This window comes from Heptranchias perlo, chromosome 39 (assembly GCF_035084215.1).
Source record: "Heptranchias perlo isolate sHepPer1 chromosome 39, sHepPer1.hap1, whole genome shotgun sequence".
NCBI classification, from domain to species: domain Eukaryota; kingdom Metazoa; phylum Chordata; class Chondrichthyes; order Hexanchiformes; family Hexanchidae; genus Heptranchias; species Heptranchias perlo.
In genome coordinates, this window is record NC_090363.1 from 5,437,118 (window position 1) to 5,464,620 (window position 27,503).

Below are 27,503 nucleotides of genomic sequence, written 5' to 3' on the forward strand. Positions count from 1 at the left end.
TGTGAGGACTTGACACCACAAACAGGTTTAAAAACACTCCTAGAGAGGCTTCTGAGCAGCCTTAAACTCTTCTGCATCTCTCACCAGGCAGTTAGCAGCCATGGCAAAATATTGATAAACTTTACAGCTACATAAATTTTACGTGTCGGTTAACTCTTTCCTTTCTAGAAACAGTTCAACTGCTAGTGCAGACAACCCAACACCGTGGGGGAGCGGGCTGCATAGCAGCAAGTCTGGATCAGGCAGCCAGCATCGAGGTTACAGTCGTGGGTCCAGGTCACAGTCACAGGTCCTGATCACAGCCATAGGTCCTGGTCACAGTAACAGGTCCAGGTCACCGTCACAGGTCCTGGTCACAGTAACAGGTCCTGATCACCGTCACAGGTCCTGGTCACAGTAACAGGTCCTGGTCACAGTAACAGGTCCTGATCACCGTCACAGGTCCTGGTCACAGTAACAGGTCCAGGTCACCGTCACAGGTCCTGGTCACAGTAACAGGTCCTGATCACCGTCACAGGTCCTGGTCACAGTAACAGGTCCTGATCACCATCACAGGTCCTGGTCACAGTAACAGGTCCTGGTCACAGTAACAGGTCCTGGTCACAGTAACAGGTCCAGGTCACCGTCACAGGTCCTGGTCACAGTAACAGGTCCTGGTCACAGTAACAGGTCCAGGTCACCATCACAGGTCCAGGTCACCGTCACAGGTCTTGGTCACAGTAACAGGTCCAGGTCACCGTCACAGGTCCTGGTCACAGTAACAGGTCCTGGTCACAGTAACAGGTCCAGGTCACAGTAACAGGTCCAGGTCACAGTAACAGGTCCTGGTCACAGTAACAGGTCCAGGTCACCGTCACAGGTCCTGGTCACAGTAACAGGTCCTGGTCACAGTAACAGGTCCTGATCACCGTCACAGGTCTTGGTCACAGTAACAGGTCCAGGTCACCGTCACAGGTCCTGGTCACAGTAACAGGTCCAGGTCACCGTCACAGGTCCTGGTCACAGTAACAGGTCCTGATCACCGTCACAGGTCCTGGTCACAGTAACAGGTCCAGGTCACCGTCACAGGTCTTGGTCACAGTAACAGGTCTTGGTCACAGTAACAGGTCCAGGTCACCGTCACAGGTCTTGGTCACAGTAACAGGTCTTGGTCACAGTAACAGGTCCAGGTCACAGCCACAGGTCCAGGTCACAGTCACAGGTCCTGGTCACAGTCACAGCTCCTGGTCACAGTCACAGGTCCAGGCCACCGTCACAGGTCCTGGTCACAGTAACAGGTCTTGGTCACAGTCACAGGTCCTGATCACCCTGGTTAGACCGCACCTGGAGTACTGTGAGCAGTTCTGGGCACCGTACCTTCGGAAGGACATATTGGCCTTGGAGGGAGTGCAGCGTAGGTTTACTAGAATGATACCCAGACTTCAAGGGTTAAGTTACGAGGAGAGATTACACAAATTGGGGTTGTATTCTCTAGAGTTTCGAAGGTTAAGGGGTGATCTGATCGAAGTTTATAAGATATTAAGGGGAACGGATAGGGTGGATAGAGAGAAACTATTTCCGCTGGTTGGGGATTTTAGGAGTAGGGGGCACAGTCTAAAAATTAGAGCCAGACCTTTCAGGAGCGAGATTAGAAAACATTTCTACACACAAAGGGTGGTAGAAGTTTGGAACTCTCTTCCGCAAACGGCAATTGATACTAGCTCAATTGCTAAATTTAAATCTGAGATGGATAGCTTTTTGGTAACCAAAGGTATTAAGGGATATGGGCCAAAGGCAGGTATATGGAGTTAGATCACAGATCAGCCATGATCTTAACAAATGGCGGAGCAGGGGCGAGGGGCTGAATGGCCTACTCCTGTTCCTATGTTCCTAGGTCACAGTAGTGGGTTCAGATCAGCATTACAGAAGTGTGGGTGCATGAGCTCTGTATAATACAGATGATCTCTGTCTTTTAACAGTTCCCTTGTGGTCAGTGGGTGGAACTTATGCAGTGTCTGAGGCTACTGACCTCATAAACAGAGCTGCATTTATGAAATATTGAGCTCATAGGGAAATTTTTAATATTTTTAAATTCCAACACGAACGCAAATTTTGCAAAGGTTCTTTTTAAAAAAAAATCCTTGAATGATTGTACATGTTATGGTTTACATCATTGGTAGGGTTCCATTTTCTGGAATTTTCCGGGAGCGAAGAGTGGAAACTTAAGAATTATCTCCTGGGAGCCTAAAGGATTAGTGATCCTGTATGTTAGACTCTTTATATAACTCATGTAGGGCATGGAGCAATTTCATGCCAACGTGTTTCAAATTACGCAGAGAGTGAGTTTCACCCACAGGCTGGACAGAGCCCATCATAAGGGTGAATGGTACACAATTGGTGGAATGATTAGGCTAACTGGGCTGAATGCCCTTTGCTCTGTGCTATTCCAAGGTTCTGATTTAAGTACCACTCTGATAAGTGGAAGCGTCTTCACCTTCGACATGGGAAACATACTCATCACTGTCAGTAAGACCTGGTGTTAATAACCGTCACTCCCGGTCTCTGCTCCCTGTCTCTGTCCCTCTCCCTGTGTATCTATGCTTTTCACTCTCCCTATTTATTCATACTTCTCTCTCTATGTGTCCATGTTTCTCTCTGTCTCTCTCTCTCTCTGTCCATGCTTCTGTCTTCGCCTCCCTGTGTGTCCATGTTTCTCTCTCTCCCTGTGTGTCCATGTTTCTCTCTCTCTCTGTCTCTCTCTCTCTGTCCATGTTTCTCTCTCTCCCTGTGTGTCCATGTTTCTCTCTCTCTCTGTCTCTCTCTCTCTGTCCATGTTTCTCTCTCTCCCTGTGTGTCCATGTTTCTCTCTCTCCCTGTGTGTCCATGTTTCTCTCTCTCCCTGTGTGTCCATGTTTCTCTCTTCCCCTCCCTGTGTGTCCATGTTTCTGTCTCTCTCTTTATCTCTGTCCATGTTTCTCTCTCTCCCTGTGTGTCCATGTTTCTGTCTCTCTCTTTATCTCTGTCCATGTTTCTCTCTCTCCCTGTGTGTCCATGTTTCTGTCTCTCTCTTTATCTCTGTCCATGTTTCTCTCTCTCCCTGTGTGTCCATGTTTCTCTCTCTCCCTGTGTGTCCATGTTTCTGTCTCTCTCTTTATCTCTGTCCATGTTTCTCTCTCTCCCTGTGTGTCCATGTTTCTGTCTCTCCCTGTGTGTCCATGTTTCTCTCTCTCCCTGTGTGTCCATGTTTCTCTCTCTCCCTGTGTGTCCATGTTTCTGTCTCTCTCTTTATCTCTGTCCATGTTTCTCTCTCTCGCTGTGTGTCCATGTTTCTGTCTCTCTCTTTATCTCTGTCCATGTTTCTCTCTCTCCCTGTGTGTCCATGTTTCTCTCTCTCCATGTGTGTCCATGTTTCTCTCTCTCCCTGTGTGTCCATGTTTCTCTCTTCCCCTCCCTGTGTGTCCATGTTTCTCTCTCTCCCTGTGTGTCCATGTTTCCCTCTGTCGCCTCTTCCTGTGTTTCTATGTTTTTCTCTCTTCTTGTGTACCCATGCTTCACCTTATCTGAATCTATCTCTCTGAACAGAGCCCAGTGCTTTATCACCGATCACACTGCTGTTACCACTGGTCCTGTAAAGGGAGAGGGAGATCATAGAATCATTGAAACATAGAAAGTTACGGCACAGAAGGAGGCCAGTCAGCCCATTGTGACTGTGCTGACTAAAAAAGAGCCATCCAGCCTAATCTCACTTTCCAGCTCTTGGTCCGTAGCCTTGTAGGTTATGGCACTTCAAGTGCATATTCAGGTATCTGTTAAATAAATTGAGGGTTTCTGTCTCTACCACCCTTTCAGGCAGTGAGTTCCAGACCCCCATCAACCTCTGGGTGAAAAGATTTCTCCTCAACTCCCCTCTAATCCTTCTACTAATCACTTTAAATCTATGTCCCCTGGTTATTGACATCACTGCTAAGGGAAATAGGTCCTTCCTATCCACTCTATCTAGGAGAAGCAAGGGCAGATAGGAAGAGAGAAACGCTTTGAAACACAGGAAGAGGAGACAGAGAGATACATGGACACACAGATAATGATAGGTATACACAGGGACAGTGAGAGAGAACCATAGGTACACACGTGGATAGAGAGAACCATATGTACACATAGGGAAAGAGAGAAAGCTCATAGGTATACACAGGGATAGAGAATGATAGTTACACACAGATAGAGAATGATAGTTACACACAGGGATAGAGAATGATAGTTACACACGGATAGAGAGGGAATGATAGGTACACACAGGGATAGAGAATGATAGTTACACACAGATAGAGAGAGAATGATAGGTACACACAGGGATAGAGAGGGAATGATAGGTACACACAGGGATAGAGAGGGAATGATAGGTACACACAGGGATAGAGAATGATAGTTACACACGGATAGAGAGGGAATGATAGGTACACACAGGGATAGAGAGGGAATGATAGGTACACACAGGGATAGAGAGGGAATGATAGGTACACACAGGGATAGAGAATGATAGTTACACACGGATAGAGAGAGAATGATAGGTACACACAGGGATAGAGAGGGAATGATAGGTACACACAGGGATAGAGAATGATAGTTACACACGGATAGAGAATGATAGGTACACACAGGGATAGAGAGGGAATGATAGGTACACACAGGGATAGAGAGGGAATGATAGGTACACACAGGGATAGAGAGGGAATGATAGGTACACACAGGGATAGAGAGGGAATGATAGGTACACACAGGGATAGAGAGGGAATGATAGGTACACACAGGGATAGAGAGGGAATGATAGGTACACACAGGGATAGAGAGGGAATGATAGGTACACACAGGGATAGAGAGGGAATGATAGGTACACACAGGGATAGAGAGGGAATGATAGGTACACACAGGGATAGAGAGGGAATGATAGGTACACACAGGGATAGAGAGGGAATGATAGGTACACACAGGGATAGAGAATGCTAGTTACACACGGATAGAGAGAGAATGATAGGTACACACAGGGATAGAGAGGGAATGATAGGTACACACAGGGATAGAGAATGATAGTTACACACGGATAGAGAGGGAATGATTGGTACACACAGGGATAGAGAATGATAGTTACACACAGATAGAGAATGATAGGTACACACAGGGATAGAGAATGACAGTTACACATGGATAGAGAGAGAATCATGGGTACACACAGGGAAAGAGAGGGAATCATGGGTACACACAGGGAAAGAGAGAGAATCATGGGTACACACAGGGAAAGAGAGGGAATCGTTGGTACACACAGGGAAAGAGAGGGAATCATAGGTACACACAGGGAAAGAGAATCATAGGTTCACACAGGGAAAGCGAGGGAATCATGGGTACACACAGGGAAAGAGAGGGAATCATAGGTACACACAGGGAAAGAGAGGGAATCATGGGTACACACAGGGAAAGAGAATCATAGGTACACACAGGGAAAGAGAGGGAATCATAGGTACACACAGGGAAAGAGAGGGAATCATGGGTACACACAGGGAAAGAGAGGGAATCATAGGTACACACAGGGAAAGAGAATCATAGGTACACACAGGGAAAGAGAGGGAATCATGGGTACACACAGGGAAAGAGAGGGAATCATGGGTACACACAGGGAAAGAGAGAGAATCATAGGTACACACAGGGAAAGAGAATCATAGGTACACACAGGGAAAGAGAGGGAATCATGGGTATACACAGGGAAAGAGAGGGAATCATAGGTACACACAGGGAAAGAGAATCATAGGTACACACAGGGAAAGAGAGGGAATCATAGGTACACACAGGGAAAGAGAATCATAGGTACACACAGGGAAAGAGAGGGAATCATGGGTATACACAGGGAAAGAGAGGGAATCATAGGTACACACAGGGAAAGAGAGGGAATCATAGGTACACACAGGGAAAGAGAATCATAGGTACACACAGGGAAAGAGAGAGAATCATGGGTACACACAGGGAAAGAGAATCATAGGTAGACACAGGGAAAGAGAGGGAATCATGGGTACACACAGGGAAAGAGAGGGAATCATAGGTACACACAGGGATAGAGAGGGAATCATAGGTACACATAGGGAAAGAGAATCATAGGTAGACACAGGGAAAGAGAGGGAATCATAGGTACACACAGGGAAAGAGAGGGAATCATAGGTACACACAGGGATAGAGAGGGAATCATAGGTACACACAGGGAAAGAGAATCATAGGTACACACAGGGAAAGAGAGGGAATCATGGGTACACACAGGGAAAGAGAGGGAATCATAGGTAGACACAGGGAAAGGGAGAGAATGATAGGTAGACACAGGGAAAGAGAGAGAATGATAGGTAGACACAGGGAAAGAGAAAGAATGATAGGTACACACAGGGAAAGAGAGAGAATCAAAGGTACACACAGGGAAAGAGAGGGAATCATAGGTACACACAGGGAAAGAGAGAGAATGATAGGTACACACAGGGAAAGAGAGAGAATCATAGGTACACACAGGGAAAGAGAGAGAATCATCGGTACACACAGGGAGAGAGAGAGAATGATAGGTACACACAGGGAAAGAGAGAGAATGATAGGTACACACAGGGAAAGAGAGAGAATCATAGGTACACACAGGGAAAGAGAGAGAATGATAGGTAGAGACAGGGAGAGAGAGAGAATGATAGGTACACACAGGGAGAGAGAGAGAATGATAGGTGGAGACAGGGAGTGAGAGGGAATGATAGGTACACACAGGGAGAGAGAGAATGATAGGTGGAGACAGGGAGAGAGAGAATGATAGGTACACACAGGGAGAGAGAGAATGATAGGTACACACAGGGAGAGAGAGAATGATAGGTGGAGACAGGGAGAGAGAGAGAATGATAGGTAGAGACAGGGAGAGAGAGAGAATGATAGTTACACACAGGAGTGGAAAGGACTACAAATACAGATAGGGATCGAGTTAGTGACAAAGGGTTGAATACATTAAACAGCAAACATTAATGGTGGCTCTGCTTCCTTATAGTCACGAATGTTCTGTGCGAATGATCTGGGTGTGAAGGTGGGTTTACCAATTATAACAATAACATCATTTTGTTCCAGAGCTTCGGAAAATTTGCTCCAGTAAAATTGGTTGTGCTCAGTCCGCAGGTTTGTCTAGCCCGACTTGACTCAGCTCGGTATGACTTGTGTGTCAGGGGGAGCACATGAGTCAACCCCATGAACAAACTGACACACAGCGGGAAATGAATATGGTCCAGTGGCCGAGAAGGACATATAAGGCAGTCAGTATGTGTGTGATTTATATATAGAGTCAGTCTGAGGCGAAGCAGACAATAATAAGAGACACACGCCCGGACGGGCGGGGGAGGCTAGTCTTGAACCGCAGAGTTGTAACAGGACTCTTGTCTTCAGGTTTGCTGACCATGACACACATTCTCCAACCTTAGTCCAAACGGCTACAATGAGTTCTGTCCGCCGACTCCCTGTTGGGGGTCATTGTAAAGAGGAAATATAGATGGGGGTCATTGTAAAGAGGAAATATAGATGGGGATTTTTTTAAATATATGGTAGCGGGATTTCCAGGCAGGGGAATTCCGAGACGCCCTCTAGTGACAGGGGAAATCTCAACTTTAGAAACTCGGGGCTCTGAGTTGCCCCTGGAGCGAGTCATGCCACCGCGCTAAGAATACTGAACTACCCACTCCAGTCATACAGTAAAAAGGCCTGGTAAGTACCTCTATACTCCTTCGGTGCACATTCCCCTTTGCTCCCATGATCTCTGTGCTTCTCTTAGTTAGGGCTAGGTTGTACATGTCTACGTCCGGACTTAAGAGAAGGAGGGAAAAAAACAGAGCTGTACACACACATATACATACACACAAAAGATGAAGATATCAGAAATAGGGAGAGATCCTGGTTGGTGTCCAGGCAGAGAAAGCAGGAAAAAAAAACTAGAACAGAGGAAGAGATAGAGGCAGACAGACTGAGAAGGTAAGAGGGAGAAAGAGATTGAGGAGGGCGAGAGAGACCTGCAGGAAAGAAGAGGGGCTAAGAGAGGTGGGGGCAGGGAATGATAAACTGAAGGAAGGAGAGAGGGAGGGAGGAGGCGAGAGAGAAAAACAAAGAGAGGGAAAGAGGCAGAGGGAGGCTGAGGGAGGTAGGGGGAGAAAGTGGCTAAGGGAGGGGGAGGGAGCGAGTCAGGGAGAGGGAGAGAGATTGGGAGACGAAAGGAGAGAGGCAGAGGTAGAGAGCCTAGGAGAGAGAGATAGGGGAGGAAGCGACTAGGGGAGTGACAGTGGGGGAAAAGGGGGACAGAAAGAGGAAAAGGCAGGAAGAGTCACTGAGGAGGGAGAGAGACTGAGGAGGGAGAGAGACCGAGGGAAAAAGAGAGAGGGAGAAACTCGGGGGGCGGGGTGGGATATTGAAGGAGGAATAGAGACCAAGGGAGAGAGAGAGAGAGACAGAGACTGAGGGAGAGCATTGTGGCAGAGGGAGCAGGAGAATGAGAGAGATTAAAGCAGGGAATGCAGCCGAATGAGAGAGACTTGAGAGTGAGAGACTGAGACAGAAAGGGAATGGCAGATCTCGGGAGAGGCTGCCTTTATCTATCCAATTGGGGAGGGGGCTGCTTGTCTGTACTGTTTAACATTACAGAGTATCCAGAGACACGGAAAGATAGTGTGCGTGTGAGAGAGAGAGGAGACAGTCACAAAGGCCAGACGTCCCTGTCTGTGTGTCTGTCGCTTACCAACTAGTGTACACGACTGACTGACAAAACCCGGAAATAAACTGGATATCGTACACTCAATAAAACTCACGGAAGTCCAATCAAAAGCAACTTGAAAAAGAAAGCCCCCGTCTAAACTGGAATTTCCAAGCGGCGCTGTACATATTGGGTGTATAACACACCCCGCTTCTCTATTAACACACAACTGGTCCCGAACGTATCTGTCGGCGCTCCTTCTGCACAGGGTGAGTTAACAACACAACGCTGTATGTAGAGAAACGACCGTAGGCACGATTTGGTGCGAGACCGTTCAGTTACTATGAAACGTAAGGCGAAGTGTGTTATGTACCATCTGATCTCTATACTAGATGAGTTTGAGGTCAGTTTAAACTGTTTTTAAGAGTTTACACAGGACATTAGTGGCGAGTTTCTCTCCCTCTGCCTCAGTCTCCCTCGGTTTCTCTCCCCTTTGTCTCTCTCCCTCAATCACAGACTCGCTCCCTCTTCCCCCCCCCCCCTCACTTTTGCTCTGTCTCAGGCTGTCTCCGCCTCTGACTCCATTTATTGGAGCTGTCAGCATTTATTTAGTTGCTTTCAATGTTTACAAAGAAAACCAAAGATGCTGTTAAATGGAACTGTGTTCAAGATCGGGAGGGTAAGACGATTCTGCAGTCCCAGCCACGAGATAAAAGGACAAGGCCTTAGAGTGTGGGGCAAGTGTTGGTCCATGGGGCAAGTGTTGGTTCACGGGGCAAGTGTTGGTCCACGGGGCAAGTGTTGGTCCACGGGGCAAGTGTTGGTCCACGGGGCAAGTGTTGGTCCACGGGGCAAGTGTTGGTCCACGGGGCAAGTGTTGGTTCACGGGGCAAGTGTTGGTCCACGGGGCAAGTGTTGGTTCACGGGGCAAGTGTTGGTTCACGGGGCAAGTGTTGGTTCACGGGGCAAGTGTTGGTCCACGGGGCAAGTGTTGGTCCATGGGGCAAGTGTTGGTCCATAGGGCAAGTGTTGGTTCATGAGGCAAGTGTTGGTTCATGAGGCAAGTGTTGGTTCATGAGGCAAGTGTTGGTTCATGGGGCAAGTGTTGGTTCATGAGGCAAGTGTTGGTTCATGGGGCAAGTGTTGGTCCATGGGGCAAGTGTTGGTCCATGGGGCAAGTGTTGGTTCATGAGGCAAGTGTTGGCCCATGGGGCAAGTGTTGGTTCATGGGGCAAGTGTTGGTCCATAGGGCAAGTGTTGGTTTATGGGGCAAGTGATCTGTTATCACTTAGATGCCTCCAGGACTTTTGATGCAATATTGTGATAAATCGCATTACACACTGTAGTTTGTAGGATCTCTCATGGGATGATAGACCACTTGCCCTAATCATTGACATTACAATGTCAGCCCGCAGGTGCTCACTGCCTAGAGCCATAGGTCAATAATAGCCAATTGGGTGAAGCTGGTACTGCCCATTCCCCATATCTTGACCAAAGTCAACATCTTCAGGAGAGGAGAACTGGAAGAAAGAGCAGCTAAGAAGTGACACAAGTGGAAAATGACCAGCGACTCTTGGTAGATTTCTAGGTTTTTTTTGATTGCAACTAATTGCGGTAGTAGTGGGGGGATTACAAGTGGTTTCAATACCTCCGGGCTAAGGAGGGGAGAAATCAGCCAGACTTCCTATTCCTGATCACTTTTCTGTTGGAGATGTCAGACATTGGTCGGGCCCATCCCCATGGTCAATAGACCGCCCGGACTTAGCGGGGTAATTTTAACCTAACCCGCTTGTTGAGAAACTAACGGGATGGGGTGCGACACTGGTTTTACACCCCGCCCGATTTTACTCTCCACTGAAGTCAATATTGGACGGGGTGTAAAACCAGCATTCCACCCGATCCCGTGGGATTTCCGCCCGGCGAGTTAGGTTAAAATTAGCCCAATACTAATCAGGCTGTTATGTGTCATTTGGACTAGGTCCCAGAAAGCTGTCAGTGTCTGTGGAACTGTCCCTCGGCGGGAGTTACAGTATTCAGTACAGCAGAGGAGGAGGGAACTTCAGAAAAAAAAACCTTCAATAAACATTTTTTTGGAGGGGGTTATATTTCATGCACTATTTACAATTTCAGGTCCTGACGAATGCACTGAGCCTTCACCCATACCCATAACACACAACAACTACCTATACTTATTAGTGGCCCGGGCATCTCCATGATGCCAGACCCAGTGCCAGTTTCAACTGTTTGCTCTTTCAACAGTCTTAACCAGCTTCTCAATGCTGGAGAATCAGTGCTTGGCCATGTGAGTCAATCATTTTCGCTGGCCCTGAGTTTCAGGGGATGAGTGAGCTGCTGACATGGTCCACCCTGATGGGTTGTAAGGAATTCTGTAGAAAGTACATCATTGCAGGCATAAAGAAAGGAGGACATCACTGATTGAGAAGACCTATGGTATGGTTCAAGAGAGCAGGCAAACTCCTACTTGCGCACAGTCACTAAACATCTCTGCGCACTTGCTGAAGGAGAAGAGGAAGAATCCCTGGGATAGGTGGTTCATTGTAGTGGGGTTGGCGGAAAATCCCTAATTTCCTAATGTGATAATTCCAGCCAATCCAGAGGATTGTAATTCAGTAAGTGGCCATCTCTAGATTACATAATGTGATTGGGCAACAGATAAGTGTACAATGAACACTTGTTTTATTTCTAGAGAAGAAGGGCCACCTATAGGGGACAACCTTGGAAGGTATTGGAACACACAGGTGGTCTGAATCCGGCACAGGCTCGGTGGGCCGAATGGCCTCCTTCTGTGCTGTAACAATTCTATGATTCTATGAATCATAGGACATCTGTTTTGAACCCTAAGTGGATGGAGTAGTACTCAGATTTTGGGTAACATGGTTTACTCCAGGAAGGCCTTGCTCACCCTCATCAAGGTCTCGAGGAAAGTGAGTATTTGTTCCCAGGCTCCAATGACACGATGGACCATCCATAGCTATGAAAATCTGACCATAGATTGATAAAACAGCAGGGCACTTCTTGTTGGAATTTCCTGCACCTCTTCTGCAGCAGGCAAATGGAAAATATCACATCGGTGGAGGACTTGCCACTGTCTTTTGGCCATGAGGCTCGTTGGCATGGGGATGTTGCAGGATCCAGACTGGAACCTTTCATCATGCCCTGAGGCTAGAGGTGACCAACTAAGTGTCATATAATTAACGGGGACCAAATTGCATTGTGATACCTTTCCCAGGCTGATACAATGGACCATCCATCCACCAAATAACTAACTGGGGATACTCATAAATCTAACTCAGGCTCTGCGTCAGTTTGACCAATGAAACCTCTCTGGCCCAAGTTCCAGGTTACCGAGACCTCAGTAGTCTGTGTACCAAGCCCCCCAGTGTACCAAGCCCCCTAGTGTACCAAGCCCCCCAGTGTACCAAGCCCCCAAATGTACTAAGCCCCCTCCCAGTGTAGTGAGAAGGCGACCCGTTCCCAGCAAATGTTTACAAAACCTACTGGGGGAGGACAATGCGGAGCCATAGGATTCACTACACATATATGGATCCATGTACATTTACCTCTGTGCTTTGGTATCAATCTTTGTATGTATTGAATTCAAACTCACTGTGTTAAAATAAAGATACATCACACATTGTCTTCCACTCTAACCTGTCCGTCCCCTGATCTCAAAACTATTGCCCTTCTTGTTTCCCGTTGCTTCTACATTCTACTAGTTTTCAAAACTTTAGTTTTTCATTAACCTCCACTCCTCGATGTATCTCGTCTTCTCTCTCGCCTTTTTTTATCTGTATGGTGCCCTGGAATATGGCCCTTCATGTACGCTTCTCAATAGACAACACTGAATGAAAGAGAGGAACTGAGGATGTACTTTAGGAATAGACATGAAAGAATTTGCATTTATTCATCACCTTTCATGACCTCAGGATGTCCCAAAGCGCTCCACAGCCAATCAAGTAGTTTTTTGACGTGTAGTCACTGTTGTAATGTAGGAAACGCGGCAGCCAATTTGCGCACAGCAAGATCTCACAAAACAGCAATGTGAGAATGACCAGATAATCTGTTTGGTGATGTTAGCTGAGGGATAAATATTGGCCAGGACACCGGGGAGAAAGCCCCTGCTCTTCTTTAAAATAGTGCCATGGAATCTTTTATGTCCACCTGAGAGGGCAGACTAGCATGGAAACATCAAATTAATGCAAAGAAAATATTAACTGAGAGAAGTAATATTAAGTATTTTTTACAAAGTGAAAAAAAGTACTAATCCGTACATGTAGGTCACTGAGTACACACATCAGGTAAAGGTCGATTTAAAGGAAGTTTAATCCACACATAAACATGATCTTTCTGGAACTGACAAGATCTAGAGAGGACAAAGAGAAAGAGATAGAGAGACTGAAGCAACTCAGAATGAAACCGAAATTTAAGATAGTTTGTCCTTTCAGTTGAAATGCTTTGCTCGTGGGGCGATGATATTTCCAACCAAACTGGTACAGGGAGATTTTTTTTGGACTCATGCCCAAATGTAAATATTTGTGGGACTTTTTGTAGCGTCATGCTGTCCTGCACGGAACAATTCCTATCATGATAGATAGCAGAGGGGGGTGTACTATGACTTAATGAGTTTCGCTTTGATTAAACAAAAAAATACTTTTATTAAAATGCCCTTCTTTTACTGTAATTGATATTTAAGGATCCCCCTCCAAACAAAAAAACTCCCAGAGTCGATCAGAGACTTCAGTGGTTTTGCCATGAGCTTGTTCGCTCTGACACCTGGGGAAGGGCTCCAGAGTTACAAATCGGCTTGTGAGTGGAAAACTGCTCCCTGCTCGGAAGATGAGGAGGCCGGAGGCTACGTGACCAGCGCCGGCCGAGACTACGACTGCAAGTACTACTGCGGAGAGTGTGGCCTTCTGATGAGGGATCCAGTCCAGACGGAATGCGGGCACAGGTTTTGCGAAAGGTGTCACAGAAAGCTATTGTACGTTTCCACTGTAACCAGATATATTATTATTCTTAATTACCATATTTTCGCTGCGAATGGAATAGATTTGTGGAATAAGTTACCGGTTGAAACGATTTAATATTTAACGGGTTCAGGAAGAAACTAAGTGCTCTTCTGATCGGATCGAGGGTATATGGGGGCGGGTTGGTCAAACGGAAAAAAAGATGGGTTTGTTGTACTTAATGGCTTTTTCCGGTTCTTAAGGTGTTAAGCCGTGGCTCAATTGGTTGCACTCTCCCCTCTGAGTCAGAAGTGATGTGGGGATGCCGGTGATGGACTGGGGTTGACAATTGTAAACAATTTTACAACACCAAGTTATAGTCCAGCAATTTTATTTTAAATTCACAAGCTTTCGGAGGCTACCTCCTTCGTCAGGTGAACGATGTGAAAATCGTTCACCTGACGAAGGAGGTAGCCTCCGAAAGCTTGTGAATTTAAAATAAAATTGCTGGACTATAACTTGGTGTTGTAAAATTGTTTACTGAGTCAGAAGGGTTTGGGTTCAAAGTCCCCACTCCAGAGACTTGTAGTACACAATCCAGGCTGACACTCCCAGTGCAGTACTGAGGGAGCACCATACTGTTGGAGGTGCTGTCTTTCAGACAAGACGATAAACCAAGGCCCTTGGTGTCTGTCCTCTCGGGTGGATGTAAAAGATCCCATGGCCACTATATCGAAGAAGAACAGGGGAGTTCTCCCCAGTGTTCTGGCTGATAATTATCCCTCAATCAAAATCACTCATTATCTCATTGCTGTTTGTGGGATCTTGCTGTGGGCAAATTGGCTGCCGCGTTTCCTACATCACAATAGTGACTGCACTTCAAAATTACTTCATTGACTGTAAAGTGCTTTTGGGACGTGCTGAGGTTGTGAAAGGTGCTATATAAATGCACGTTCTTTCTTTTCTCTTCTAAAAGTTCCTGGCTGGAATTTTCTGAGATACCCCACCATAGGCGGGGCCTCGCGTGCAGTGGGCGGATCCATTGCCCACCATTATCCTTCCATTAATGTCAGTGGCGGGCAGTACACCCACGATCCAATGAGGCATCTGCCGTGTGCGAGGTCCCACTGGTGGCGCAAAATCGTGCCCCTTGTGTTTTTATGATGTAAATAGATTTTGATGCTTCTAATGGTGGAGGATCCCATGACATAGCCCGTGTTTTCATAGATGTGTGGGTGTGTGTATATGGATGTCACGGAGCAATTGGAATGTACGTCCTGTATTGGTGAGAAGCAGTTTTCTTGCAGGTTTCAATGAGCCTCCTCTCCTCTCTTGAGGGTATTAACGGCCAAGTGCCCATTATTCATGATGAACGCTCACAGTGAGTGATGGCAGGCTGTTTGACTGGACTGAGCTGAACCTTGTCCTCACGGATGCATTTTTCCAGCAGGTGTCACTAGATAGCAACCCAGAGAAGGGACATTGTCTGGTTTTCTCCCCTTAGTCCAGGTTGTGCCAATCATACTGCCACTCCAGCTGAGAACAGTTAACTCAGCACGGATTGGCACTTTGGGGCCTTCCTGACCAGCCACACCCCAGGCAAGCTCATCCAATGACCTGAAGTTGAACAGAAATCACTTCCCTTCAACGTTTCTCTAATTTTAAAATTCTCACCCTTGTTTTCAAATCCCTCCATGGCCTCGCCCCTCCCTATCTCTGTAACCTCCTCCAACCCTCCGAGATCTCTGCGTTCCTCCAATTCTTGCCTCTTGCGCATCCCGATTTTAATCGCTCCACCATTGGCGGCCGTGCCTTCAGCTGCCTCGGCCCTAAGCTTCGGAATTCCCTCCCTAAACCTCTCCACCTCTCTCTCCTCCTTTAAGACGCTCCTTAAAACCTACCTCTTTGACGGAGCTTGTGGTCACCTGTCCTAATATCTCCTTATGTGACTCAGTGTCAAATTATGTTACAATCGCTCCTGTGAAGCGCCTTGGAATGTTTCACTATGTTAAAGGCGCTGTATAAATGCAAATTGTTGTTGCTGTTGATGGTGTAAAGGCTGCAGCTTTGGACTGGTTGAAATAATCTACAATCTCTGTGAAGCTTTCAGATGGACTGTCGAACCGCATTGAGTTTAATATTAAATTGTTAGCAAAGAGCTGACCTAACATTTAAGAATTTTAATGGCATTTGGAGCCTTTTCGCATGTGTTTGAGTAAGCGAGCGAGGAGTGGACTTTACCTGATTAGAGAGTGGTGTAAGAGGGGAGTACAACTCCCAAAATGTCAGTGCTCCAAATGTGGCACTGATATTAAACTGCTGTTAGCAGTATCCGTACTATCACAGACAGACAGGCAGGTACCTGAGAGGTGCTGCATATTTGATCTTGTGTTTAAATTAACCCCTGAATTAATTTTTTTTTTGCCTTCTTTCGTCAACAGGAAAATATCCACGACATGTCCATCCTGCCTAAGGGATAAAGAAATAGTTGAGAATAGTTCAGTGGGCACATTGGAAAAAGTAAGCATACATGTTCTGTTTAAGATCAAGACACTGTATTGGAACTGAAGCATTTGATTTATTCAATTATCATGATTAGAAATTATGGGAATTTTCTTTTCCTATTTTCCACCTCTTGCCCAGCACATCTTATGCGGTGAATTGCAAGGGACGTTCATAAAAGATGCTACAGCACTGTGTATATACTGATGTATTGAAATAAATGGCCAAAATGTTCCAAGGCCCACACCATCAGTACAGCCTCGCATGTTGCGGCAGCTCATTGGTTGCAATCTTCCATTTATTAGTGTGAATGGATGGAAATTTACAGGCAGCCCACTTGGGGTTTTCCAACAAGACTGCATTTCAGGCTCTGTTGGTGGAGCGTAGCCTCAGAAAATTCCTCCCATTCCTGTGTACTTCACAGTGCCTTCATCAATGACATTCGACACTGCATCTAAACCCGATTCACGTAACAATAGACTGAGAGAATGTTCAGGGTATCAACATTCTAAACCCGATTCATGTAACAATAGACTGAGAGAATGTTCAGGGTATCAACATTCTAAACCCGATTCACGTAACAATAGACTGAGAGAATGTTCAGGGTATCAACATTCTAAACCCGATTCACGTAACAATAGACTGAGAGAATGTTCAGGGTATCAACATTCTAAACCCGATTCACGTAACAATAGACTGAGAGAATGTTCAGGGTATCAACATTCTAAACCCGATTCACGTAACAATAGACTGAGAGAATGTTCAGGGTGTCAACATTCTAAACCCGATTCACGTAACAATAGACTGAGAGAATGTTCAGGGTGTCAACATTCTAAACCCGATTCATGTAACAATAGACTGAGAGAATGTTCAGGGTATCAACATTCTAAACCCGATTCACGTAACAATAGACTGAGAGAATGTTCAGGGTGTCAACATTCTAAACCCGATTCACGTAACAATAGACTGAGAGAATGTTCAGGGTGTCAACATTCTAAACCCGATTCACGTAACAATAGACTGAGAGAATGTTCAGGGTATCAACATTCTAAACCCGATTCATGTAACAATAGACTGAGAGAATGTTCAGGGTATCAACATTCTAAACCCGATTCACGTAACAATAGACTGAGAGAATGTTAACGCTATAAACATTCACACCACTAAATGAACTAACCAACACTTGCACAACCTCCAACTGCATTGGAATCAAATCACAATGGGAGGTTTTGTACCAATGTGTCCCATTTGTTTAAAAAGAACTTTCTTTGCTTAATCAACTTTATAAAATTCTTTACCTAATTAATTTTTAACATATGGTTCGAACAGAAGACATTATAAAGACACATCAATTCGTTTATATCCAGCTTGTGGCATTGAACATAACTCATTGGTAATTGCATTGCTCATATTATTAGCCCACTGAAACAAATCATAACCCATGGGTCTTCACAATTCATAATCTTATAAAGTGCATGTCTCAAGAAAGTTTAATTAATGAAAAATATTAGAGAATATAAAAAAAATCTGACTTTGGTAGTGAAATTATCACAATATCAGAATACCACTGATGTAACACACTCCTATTATCCATCCGACGCAAATCAGGCTGATGATACTTCTGATGAATGGAGTCAGTGTTAAATTTTTTTATTCATTGTTACTTTCTGTGTATTATAGCGTTTTAAGGACAGGGCAATTGCAAAAGAGATTCTAAACCTGCAAGTATCCTGTCAAAACCAAGGCTGTACGTGGAGTGGTCCCCTGAGAGAGCTGGAGGTAAATCATATCTTAAAGTATCCAAACTTCTCATTGCCTTCGCCTCTTTTACCCTTTTCACCACAGATTTAAGGTGATTGGCAAAAGAACCAAAGGTGACATTAGGAAAATCTTTTTTACGCAGCTAATAGTTATGATCTGGAATGCGTTGCCTGAAAGGGTAGTGGGTGCAGATTCAATCGTGGCTTTCGAAAAGGAATTGGATAAATATTTGAAGAGAAAAAATTTGCAGGGATACGGGGAAAGTGCAGGGAAATGAGACTAACAGGATTGCTCTTTCAAAGAGCTGGCACGGGCTCGATAGGCCGAATGGCCCCCTTCTGTGCTGTATGATTCAATGATTCTATAATAAGAGGGGGAGGGAAATAAACTTCATAATTTACTTTGACTTATCTTTTATTTTCATTTCAATTAGTCATCATAAGTTTATTCTTGACATTCCAGGCAAAGCACAAAACGACTTGCGAGCAAAAGCTGCTGAAATGCCCCTTTAGCGTTGTTGGCTGCACAGAAATGGTGAGTGTCAAACTCTTAATTCAATTGAACAAATCTTGCAAGTGAAGCTAGATTCCTGGAAAGAAGAGGAGGGGCTGAATTTCAGAGCACATGAACTGAATATAAGAAGAAAGACAGAACTTGCATTTATATAGCACCTTTCACAACCTCAGGACATCCCAAATCGCTTTACAACCAATGAAGTACTTTTGTAATGTAGGAAACGCGGCAGCCAATTTGCGCACAGCAAGCTCCCACAAACAGCAATCTGATAAATGACCAGATCATCTGTTTTTTTAGCGATGCTGGTTGATGGATAAATATTGGCCAGGGCACCGGGAAGAACTCCCTTTCTCTTCTTCGAAATAGCGCCGTGGGTTCTTTTATGTCCACCTGAGAGGGCCGACGGGGACTTGGTTTAACATCTCATCCGAAAGACGGCACCTCCGACAGTGCAGAACCTGCTCAGTACTGCGCTGACGTGTGAGGCTAGATTTTATGCTCATTCTATTTTATAATTGAAAAACTCAAAAATCTTCGTCCTCACCTACTCAACCCCTCCATGGCCCTGCCCCACCTTTGTAACTTCCTCCAACTCTACATCCCAGTCTGCGTCCTCCACCCTTCTGAGTCTAGTCTACTGTCCACTCCGACATCAATGATAGTGCCTTCAGCCATCATGATCCTTAACTCTGAAATTCTCTTCCCCAATCACTTGATCCTTCCTCACGTTCAAAAACCTGTGATTGCTACTTTAATCGCCTCCCTTACTCTGTCCTAACTCCCGCTTGGTGTCGATTCCCTTCCCCCTCCACGTGACGTTGCTGATGTTACAGGTGCTACGTAAATGCAAGTCGTTGCTGTTGAATGTTGGAACCAGAAAGATGGGGTAATGGGTAGTTACTCAGATTGGCAAAAGGTGAGACGTGGTGTTCCACAAGGATCTGTGCTGGGACCACTGTTCACAATTTACATTTGGTAGGAGCAGGCTCATGTGCAGCATAAACACAGCATGGACCAGTCGGGCCAAATGGCCTGTTTTGTGCTGTACATTCTATGTAATTTGGACTCAGGAATCGGAAGTATACTTCCAAAATTTGCAGATGACACCAAATTGGGGGGTATAGTTAATACTGAGGAGGACTTAGACAAAATACATGAAGACATTAATAAACTTGCAGAATGGGCGTGTGATTGGCCTGTTTCTGTGCTGTTCTATGTAAAACCTGAAACAAAAGTACAAAATGTTGGAACTTAAAAAAAATAGATTTAGCTATGAGAAGTCTCAAAAATGCGTGATAGATTTTTTATTAGGTAAAGGTTTGGTTCAAAGGCATAGATGGAGTTAAGATACAGATCAGCCCTGATCTAATTGAATGGCGGAACAGACTTGAGGGGCTGAATGGCCTATGTGTTCCTGTGTTTCCTTTTCTCTGGGAACAAGAAAAACTTTCCCAAAACGTGAAGCTTTACGAGTCGCTGCCGATTATGTCTCTGCAGATTTCCAGGGACAAGATCCACGAACATAATCAGACCTGCACCCAGTACCACCTGGACTGCGTGCTCCAGAGCATACAGGACTTTGTGAAGGAGACCAGTGAATCGAGCAAATGTTCCAGCTTGGTGGAAATGATCGAGAGGCACAAGGAGAAGGATACAGAGTCCAACGGACGACGAAGGAGCAAGGAGTCGGAGGAAGACATCAAACAGGAGGAGCTGAAGGTGAAAGTGCAGACTTTTGAAAACATTGTCACCGTGTTAAACCGCGAAGTGGAAGACACTTCAAATACCGTGTTAGCTCAGGAGAAACGGCTCAAGGACCAGGAGGCAGTGACCGCGCAGCTAAAAAGCAAGGTAAATATTTATTAATGTGCAAGTTTATACCTTATTGGTGATTTGCCTGTATAGAATCATAGAAAGGTTACAGCACGGAAGGAGGCCATTCGGCCCATCGAGTCCGCGCCGGCTCTATGCGAGAGCAATCCAGCTAGTCCCACTCCCCCGCCCTTTCCCCGTAGCCTCGCAAATTTTTTCCTTTCAAGTACTTATCCAGTTCCCTTTTGAAGGCCATGATTGAATCTACCTCCATCACCCCCTCTGGCAGTGCGTTCCAGATCCTAACCACTCGCTGTGTAAAAAAGTTTTTCCTCATGTCACCTTTGGTTCTTTTGCCAATCATCTTAAATCTATGTCCTCTGGTTGTTGACCCTTCCACCAATGGGAACAGTATCTCTCTATCTACTCTGTGTAGACCCTTCATGATTTTGAATACCTCTATCAAATCTCCTCGCAACCGTCTCTGACCCAAGGAGAACAACCCCAGTTTCTCCAGTCTATCCACGTAACTAAAGTCCCTCATCCCTGGAATCACTGTATAATCACAGTCCTTGTATGTCAACTACTTTGAGAGGTTTCTGTGAAACGCAGTAAGGCTCTGTATAAATGCAGGTCCCTCTTCCTTTGCTGTGGGAGGGCACCTCACTCCTGTGGCTCTTCTTCACATGTAAGGCCGGATACTGAGTTGCTGGCAGGCTATTAGACTGTGAGGGGCATCCCAGCTGAGCCTGATTCTGTCCTCATCTGAAAATCCACACAAGTGCACTTTTTGGTATCGTCACCAGATAGCGATCAAGAGCGGGAACCCTGGCAGCTTCCCCTCCCCCCCCCCCCCCCCCACTCTTTCTGGTCCAGGGGCACTGAGGCAAATGTACAGTGGCGATGTCAGGAAGCACTTCTTCACATAAAGGGTAGTGGAAATTTGGAACTCTCTCCCCCAAAAAAGCTGTCAAGGCTGAGGGGGTCAATTGAAAATTTCAAGACTGAGATTGATAGATTTTTGTTAGGCAAAGGGTATTAAGGGTTATGAAACCAAGTAGATGGAGTTAAGATACAGATCAGCCATGATCTAATTGAATGGCAGAACAGGTTCGAGGGATTGAATGGCCTACTCCTGTTCCTATGTTCCTACAGCCCCTACTCTTGCCCCAGTGGATACGAGTTGACTCAGCACAGACCACATCAGAATCTGGGACCTTTGTGTTCTATGTGACTCTGTAAAACACTGGGTGGTGCATTTAACCACTGAGGGTTTTTGAAAAAAATCGATTTTTTTTTTTTTTGATTTGCCTGGGGCACCAACAATACAATACCAGCAAATAAGGACCCTGTTGTTATTTGGTTCTGATGGCACACTTCAGTTTTTACTATTTTAAAATACTTTCCAGGTGCGGCAGCATGAAAAATCACTTTGCCTCAAGGACTTAGTGATAGCTGACCTTCAGTTCCGTCTCGAAGTCCTGGAACACACCTCGTACGATGGCACTTTTGTCTGGGCAATCTCCGATCTCAGTCGCAAGATGCAGGATGCCATTGACGGAAGCGTTCCCTCAATTCTCTCCCCACGTAAGGCTTTATTACTGATTTGCAGACAGATGTAAAGGGATAAAAAAAGAAACAATGGTTTTCTGCAATGTGAGCTACTTAATCAATTTTTAAAAATTTATTATATCGAGAATATAATAAAATGGGACATGAGTGTGAGCTTTGTCCATAGGACTCTAAACAGTTACAAAAGCAATGTTAAAATGCTAGGTGCTTGTGGCCTGCCCTTCTGATCTGCAGTCTGAAACGGACAGCCCATTCCAAACTTCCCAGACCAAAGAAAGAAAGAAAGACTTACATTTATATAGCGTCTTTCATGACCTCAGGATGTCCCAAAGCGCTTTACAGCCAATGAAGTATTTTTGGAGTGTAGTCACTGTTGTAGTGTAGGAATAACAACAATTGAATTCTGAATGCCCTGAGCCGTTGTTTACTTAACAACAATCAGACCTTGTGGCCTTAAAGGGCCATAGATCCACCTTAGTAAAACAATATATGGTGCGTTAAAATAGCACAGCCCTCCTGTCCCTGTAAAGCGATGTATCGTCGGACTCACCATGAGCAATGCCACAGAAGATCTGCTATTATAGAAGTTTTACATCTATTGAACATTTGTCACAGTCTATATGTAACATTCCAAAGTGTCACGCATTGTTATAGATGTAAGACAATCTTTTTTTTTAATGGCCTTTAAAATCCAGGCTGGCATTGGATGCTTTTCTCATGCCCAGCGAGAGAAGGCTGCTCCCATTGCCTCACCGAAGGTAGTCATTTCATACTGGGTTCTTCTGACCTGGAGTCTGAAATTTACAAAGCCCTCTTAATTAAACCTCAGGAGTTTTACAGGCAGGTACAGCTGCCTGGATCTGCTGGTTTAGACCACTTCCCCACGCAGAGTACTTAAAGGGACAGGCCTGGTTAACAGCCGAACCTCACAATTGTGCTACTGACTATCCGTATGCAACTCCAGTGGGGAGTTCCGCTAAAGTATCTTTACATATCACAATCTTTTGCTTAGAACTGAGAATAGGTAACTGAAAAAATGCTGCTGTCTGTATATTAACCTGCCTTCAATATTCTTAATTTGAATGATAGGGGGTGTGTGTGAGTGAGTGAGAGAAAACGTATAATTTAATGGGAATGAAAACACTGGACTCCCTATCACCCCTAGAAATTATTTTTGTGTATAATTGAGAATCTAGCCCCAACTTCTCTCTCCACCGTGATCTTTTGTTTATCTATTTTTTTCCAATAAAGCTATTGCTCCTTTGACTTTCCTCTCATCGGCTTCCTCCTCCTTGCATTCTCACCGAAATCAAGACTCATTGCACTTGTTTCCTGCTCTGACTCGTTCCGTCCAAGCACGGACACTCCCAGTGCAGTACTGAGCGAGTGCTGCACTGTCGGAGGTGCTGTCTTTCAGATGCGACATTTAACCGAGGCCCCGTCTGTCCTCTCAGGTGGACATAAAAGATGCCACGGACACTATTTCGAAGAAGAGCAGGGGGGATTCCCCCGGTGTCCTGGGCCAACATTTATCCATCAACCAACATCACTAAAAAAACAGATTATCTGGTCATTATTTCATTGCTGTTTGTGGGACCTTGCTGTGCACAAATTGGCTGCCGCGTTTCCTACATTTCAACAGTGATTACACTTCAAAAGTATTACATTGGCTTTAGGACGCCCTGAAGTCGGCAAAGGCGCGATATAAATGAAAGTTCTTTCTTTCTTACGCCCTTCCTCTTGCAATTAACAGGCTTTGTCTTCTCTCCAACTCTTTTCAATTGTCCTGCAACCATCACTTGGGTTCTTCATGTAAAACAAAAGGTCAAAATTAAATGGTCGATCAATTTGCAGTAAGGTGAGAGCTCAATATCTACGTGACAATCTTTGCGGGTGTGGTTCCGCACAGAATATTTATCGCTCTGTTCTCTCTCTCTCTTTCAGCATTCTTCACATCTCACTATGGATATATGCTTTGCCTGAGGCTGTACCTGAATGGTGATGGATTGGGAGCAAACACTCATCTGTCACTTTTCCTGGTCATACTGAAGGGAAAATACGATTCCATTTTGGAGTGGCCATTCAGCAAGAAGGTAATTGAACTTTACAATACACTGGGGAATTAATGCAGGGAACTAAATATTGAATGAGGTGTTAAAACAGAAATGAAGTCCCCTGAGCATCAGTGGGTAAATACTCGAGGTGCTAAGCCATCTGGACCCAGGCTTTTCCTCTCCTCCTTTCCTGGAACACCGTCAACTCCCTCGCTGGGAGTGTGGTTGGTTCGCGGGTGCCGGCCACTCTCCGATATTTCGTCCAAGCAGCCGCGCAACCCTCAGCGGTGAGTGTAAGCGAGCTATCCAACTGTGGAGGAATCACGGCCAGGCCACTCACTGCCCACTGTCCACACATCCTCAACTTTTCGACATGGGCCGTTGGTTAGCAATGAAGAGCAGAAACCCCAGGTGATTCCTTATTCTGCCTGTCCTCCCTAGCCCGGGTGCAGAGGTCAATAGGAGCGCCCCCTACTGTCAAACTGGCTGATAGTGGCAGGGTCGGCATAGACGAGGGATCAAACCTAGGCCCTGGGGGCTCTTCCCCCCATTGCTTAGACCTAAAAGGGTTAAATTATGAGGACAGGTTGCATGGACTAGACTTGTATTCCCTTGAATATAGAAGATTAAGTGGTGATCTAATTAAGGTGTTTAAGATAATTGACGGATTTGATAGGGTAGATAGAGAGAATCTGGGGAGAGTCCACAACAAAATTAGAGTTAGGCCATTCAGGGGTGATGTCAGGAAGTGTTTCTTCACACAAAGGGGAGTGGAAATCTGGAACTCTCCCTCCCAAAAAGCTGTTGAGGCTGGGGGGGTCAATTGTAAATTTCAAAACTGAGATTGATAGATTTTTGTTGGGTAAGGGTTACAGAACCAAGGCGGGTAGGTGGAGTCAAGATACAGATCAGCCATGATCTAATTGAATGCAGAACAGGCTCGAAGGGTTGAATGGCCTCCTCCTGTTCCTCTGTTCCGAAAGTCACCATCTCAGAGCCTTACAGAGCAGAATTTGGGCTCAGCTGTGACATTGCTTGTGATTGATTAATCTGCTGACACTCCTTGAGGCAGAGATTTCTGTTCCTGCATCGAATACAAAAAAAAAACTGGGCGAGGAGGAGCGCAAGCCCCTCATGGAACCCGCCCTGTCTTCCCCTGTATTAGCTGTGCCGAGGCCCAGGCAGATCTGCCCTCCGCCCAACCTCCTCCCCCACCACCACCACCCCGCCATGTCTAAGCTCACTATGAGGAATGGCCACTTGGGCAAGGCACTGGCATGCAGTCGGCGCCACAGACCAGCCGGAAGTCAACGCTTTCAGGGCAGGAGTGGGAGAACGTAGAATTAGATAGAATTTACAGCACCGAAACAGGCCATTCGGCCCAACTGGCCCATGCCTGTGTTTATGCTCCACACGAGCCTCCTCCCACCCTACTTCATCCAACCCTATCAGCGTGTCCTTCTATTCCTGTCTCCCTCATGTATTCATCTAGCTTCCCCTTAAATGCTAATCGCCTCAACTACTTCTTGTGGTAGTGAGTTCCACATTCTCACCACTCGCTGGGTAAAGAAGTTTCTCCTGAGAAACAAAAATCTAGGCGTTTTTCCAAATGAGAACGGAACTCGAAGGGAGTGGGAGCGGGAGCAAAAAGTGACCATTTTGTTTTCTCTCTCCTTCTTTAACTCTAGGTAACCTTTAAACTGCTGGATCAGAGTGGGAGACACCATCAAGTGACTTCAGCCTTCAAGCCAGACATGAACTCTGCCTCCTTCCGCAAGCCTGTCCATTCTATGAATGTCGCCAGCGGCTGCCCGCAGTTCATCCCCCTCGCCCAGCTCCACGCCAACAGGAACGCCTACGCTACAAACGACATCATGTTCATAAAAGCCATCGTGGACCCTTGAGACTCTCGGGGCGGTTTTCCTTGGCGACCTCGGGGTTGAAGCAGGCCAGTTCGGATGTCGCAATTTTAAGAGTTGCATCTTAGCGCCTGGTCACGACATCAATTCCCGTCCAGCTGAAGAGTTTGCGATGATCTTTGGTGCGTGAGAAGCACAATTTGATGGTAACCTCCTACTGATCTGGCCCCGATGCATTTTTCCTTTTATATGTTGAACTCTTAACCACACTCAGATCAGGGATCTTAAATATTGTTTTTTATAATATCTGAGCCACAAGGGTAGAAATTGATTTTTTTTTATTAATATAATTGATATTATTTGTATATTTTATAGATAAATAATGATAGAGTGAGTGGAAGTAGAGTGGGAGGAGGCTCATGTGAAGCATAAACACCAACACAGACCAGTTGGGCCGAATGGCTTGTTTCTTTGCTGTAAATTCTACGTGATGCTATTCTTCAGTCCCATGGGGAGAAAGTTCAGGCTCTGCTCCACTTCGTACCGTTGCAGCCCACATCGACTGGGTGGGAAGACAGATGCCCAGTAGAGGTCGCAGTGTCTTGCAGCAGGAGGAGGGTGTTACATTGAAGGTTGCTCTGGCAGCTGAGTACAACGGGAATCGGTGGCCTGAGAGTGCACACACCAGAAGAGCCTGGGCTAGGAAGGGGTGATGATATTCAGTACCCGAACAGCACGGCTTACTGGTGACCTGGCTTTGGCGAGTTTTGTTTTAAATCGGGCTGAGCAGATGAGCAAAGAATTGCAAAAGACAAAAAAAAAAAGAGCCAAGTACCTTCTATCAGCAAAAAAAAGACAAGTTGTGAATCAGATGAGTTGTTGAGAGAAGGGCGGATATGATTGGATCATTTATTTATCGGAGTGAATATCGATACCGCTGTGTCAGCCAATGAGTTGGAGGCGGAGGCGGGACTTGTGGTTTTAATTTAGAGTCTCTGAACTCATGACCAAAACTACAGCACAGTCTCCCGATAAAAGCAGGATTATTTCTCCAGCAACATGCAGTGAGTGGAGGATAGGTACATAATACAAATTATGTGCGTAAAATCAATCCCAGTCACTTACTGCAGTGCAATGTCCAGGTGTGATTGATGGGGGAATAACCCAATCATTTCCATTCTCTCCTGGACTAGTGGTGTCACTATATGCAACCTTTATTTTTTTAATTTAACAAACTTGCTTTGATGTTATTGTTCTAATATTCTAATCTTTACACAATTGAAACACTAAAGTAACCAATTCTTTATTTAATCTCTAAGAAGTTAATTTTTATTTCATGTAAAGATCCATATAAAAGGATCATCATAGTCCCTCACTGGGCCTTAAAGACTATTATTATTGAAACCGCATAAACTGGACAGATTCAAACAAATAAATATGAAGATTAAAATCGTGATAAATCAGATGTTTTTCCTTCTGCTTTTTCTGCCAACTTTTCGCCTCCATTCCTGAAGGTGTTGACTCCTTGCTCAGATACATTGGTGCATTTTGGTAGGAAGAATGAGGAGAGGCAATATAAACTAAATGGTACATTTTTAAAGGGGGTGCAGGAACAGGGAGAGCTGGGAGGGGGGAGGTTCACATACACAAATCTTTGAAGTTGGCAGGATGATGAAATACCAAATATATGCAGTCGCTATAAGCTTAAAGGTCCTAATTATAAATGAACACTATTACTAAATGCATTCTCCCA

The 27,503-nt window shown here is 45.4% G+C and overlaps 1 protein-coding gene across 2 annotated transcripts; it reads left to right on the forward strand.

Moving 5' to 3' along the window:
• The first annotated feature begins 7,457 nt into the window (after positions 1–7,457).
• LOC137305149 (TNF receptor-associated factor 2-like) lies at positions 7,458–27,213 on the forward strand. 2 transcript variants are annotated; one of them, XM_067973947.1, is made up of 9 exons: positions 7,458–7,731; positions 13,422–13,709; positions 16,116–16,194; positions 17,857–17,955; positions 18,400–18,471; positions 19,951–20,304; positions 21,675–21,852; positions 23,782–23,930; positions 25,580–27,213. In XM_067973947.1, the coding sequence occupies exons 2-9, from the start codon at positions 13,480–13,482 to the stop codon at positions 25,793–25,795; spliced, it is 1,377 nt and encodes a 458-aa protein (XP_067830048.1). In that variant the 5' UTR covers positions 7,458–7,731; positions 13,422–13,479; the 3' UTR covers positions 25,796–27,213. The 2 variants fall into 2 exon arrangements, with proteins under 2 accessions (XP_067830048.1, XP_067830047.1); XM_067973946.1 differs by lacking the exon at positions 7,458–7,731 and adding an exon at positions 8,444–8,976.
• The last annotated feature ends 290 nt before the right edge of the window (positions 27,214–27,503 follow it).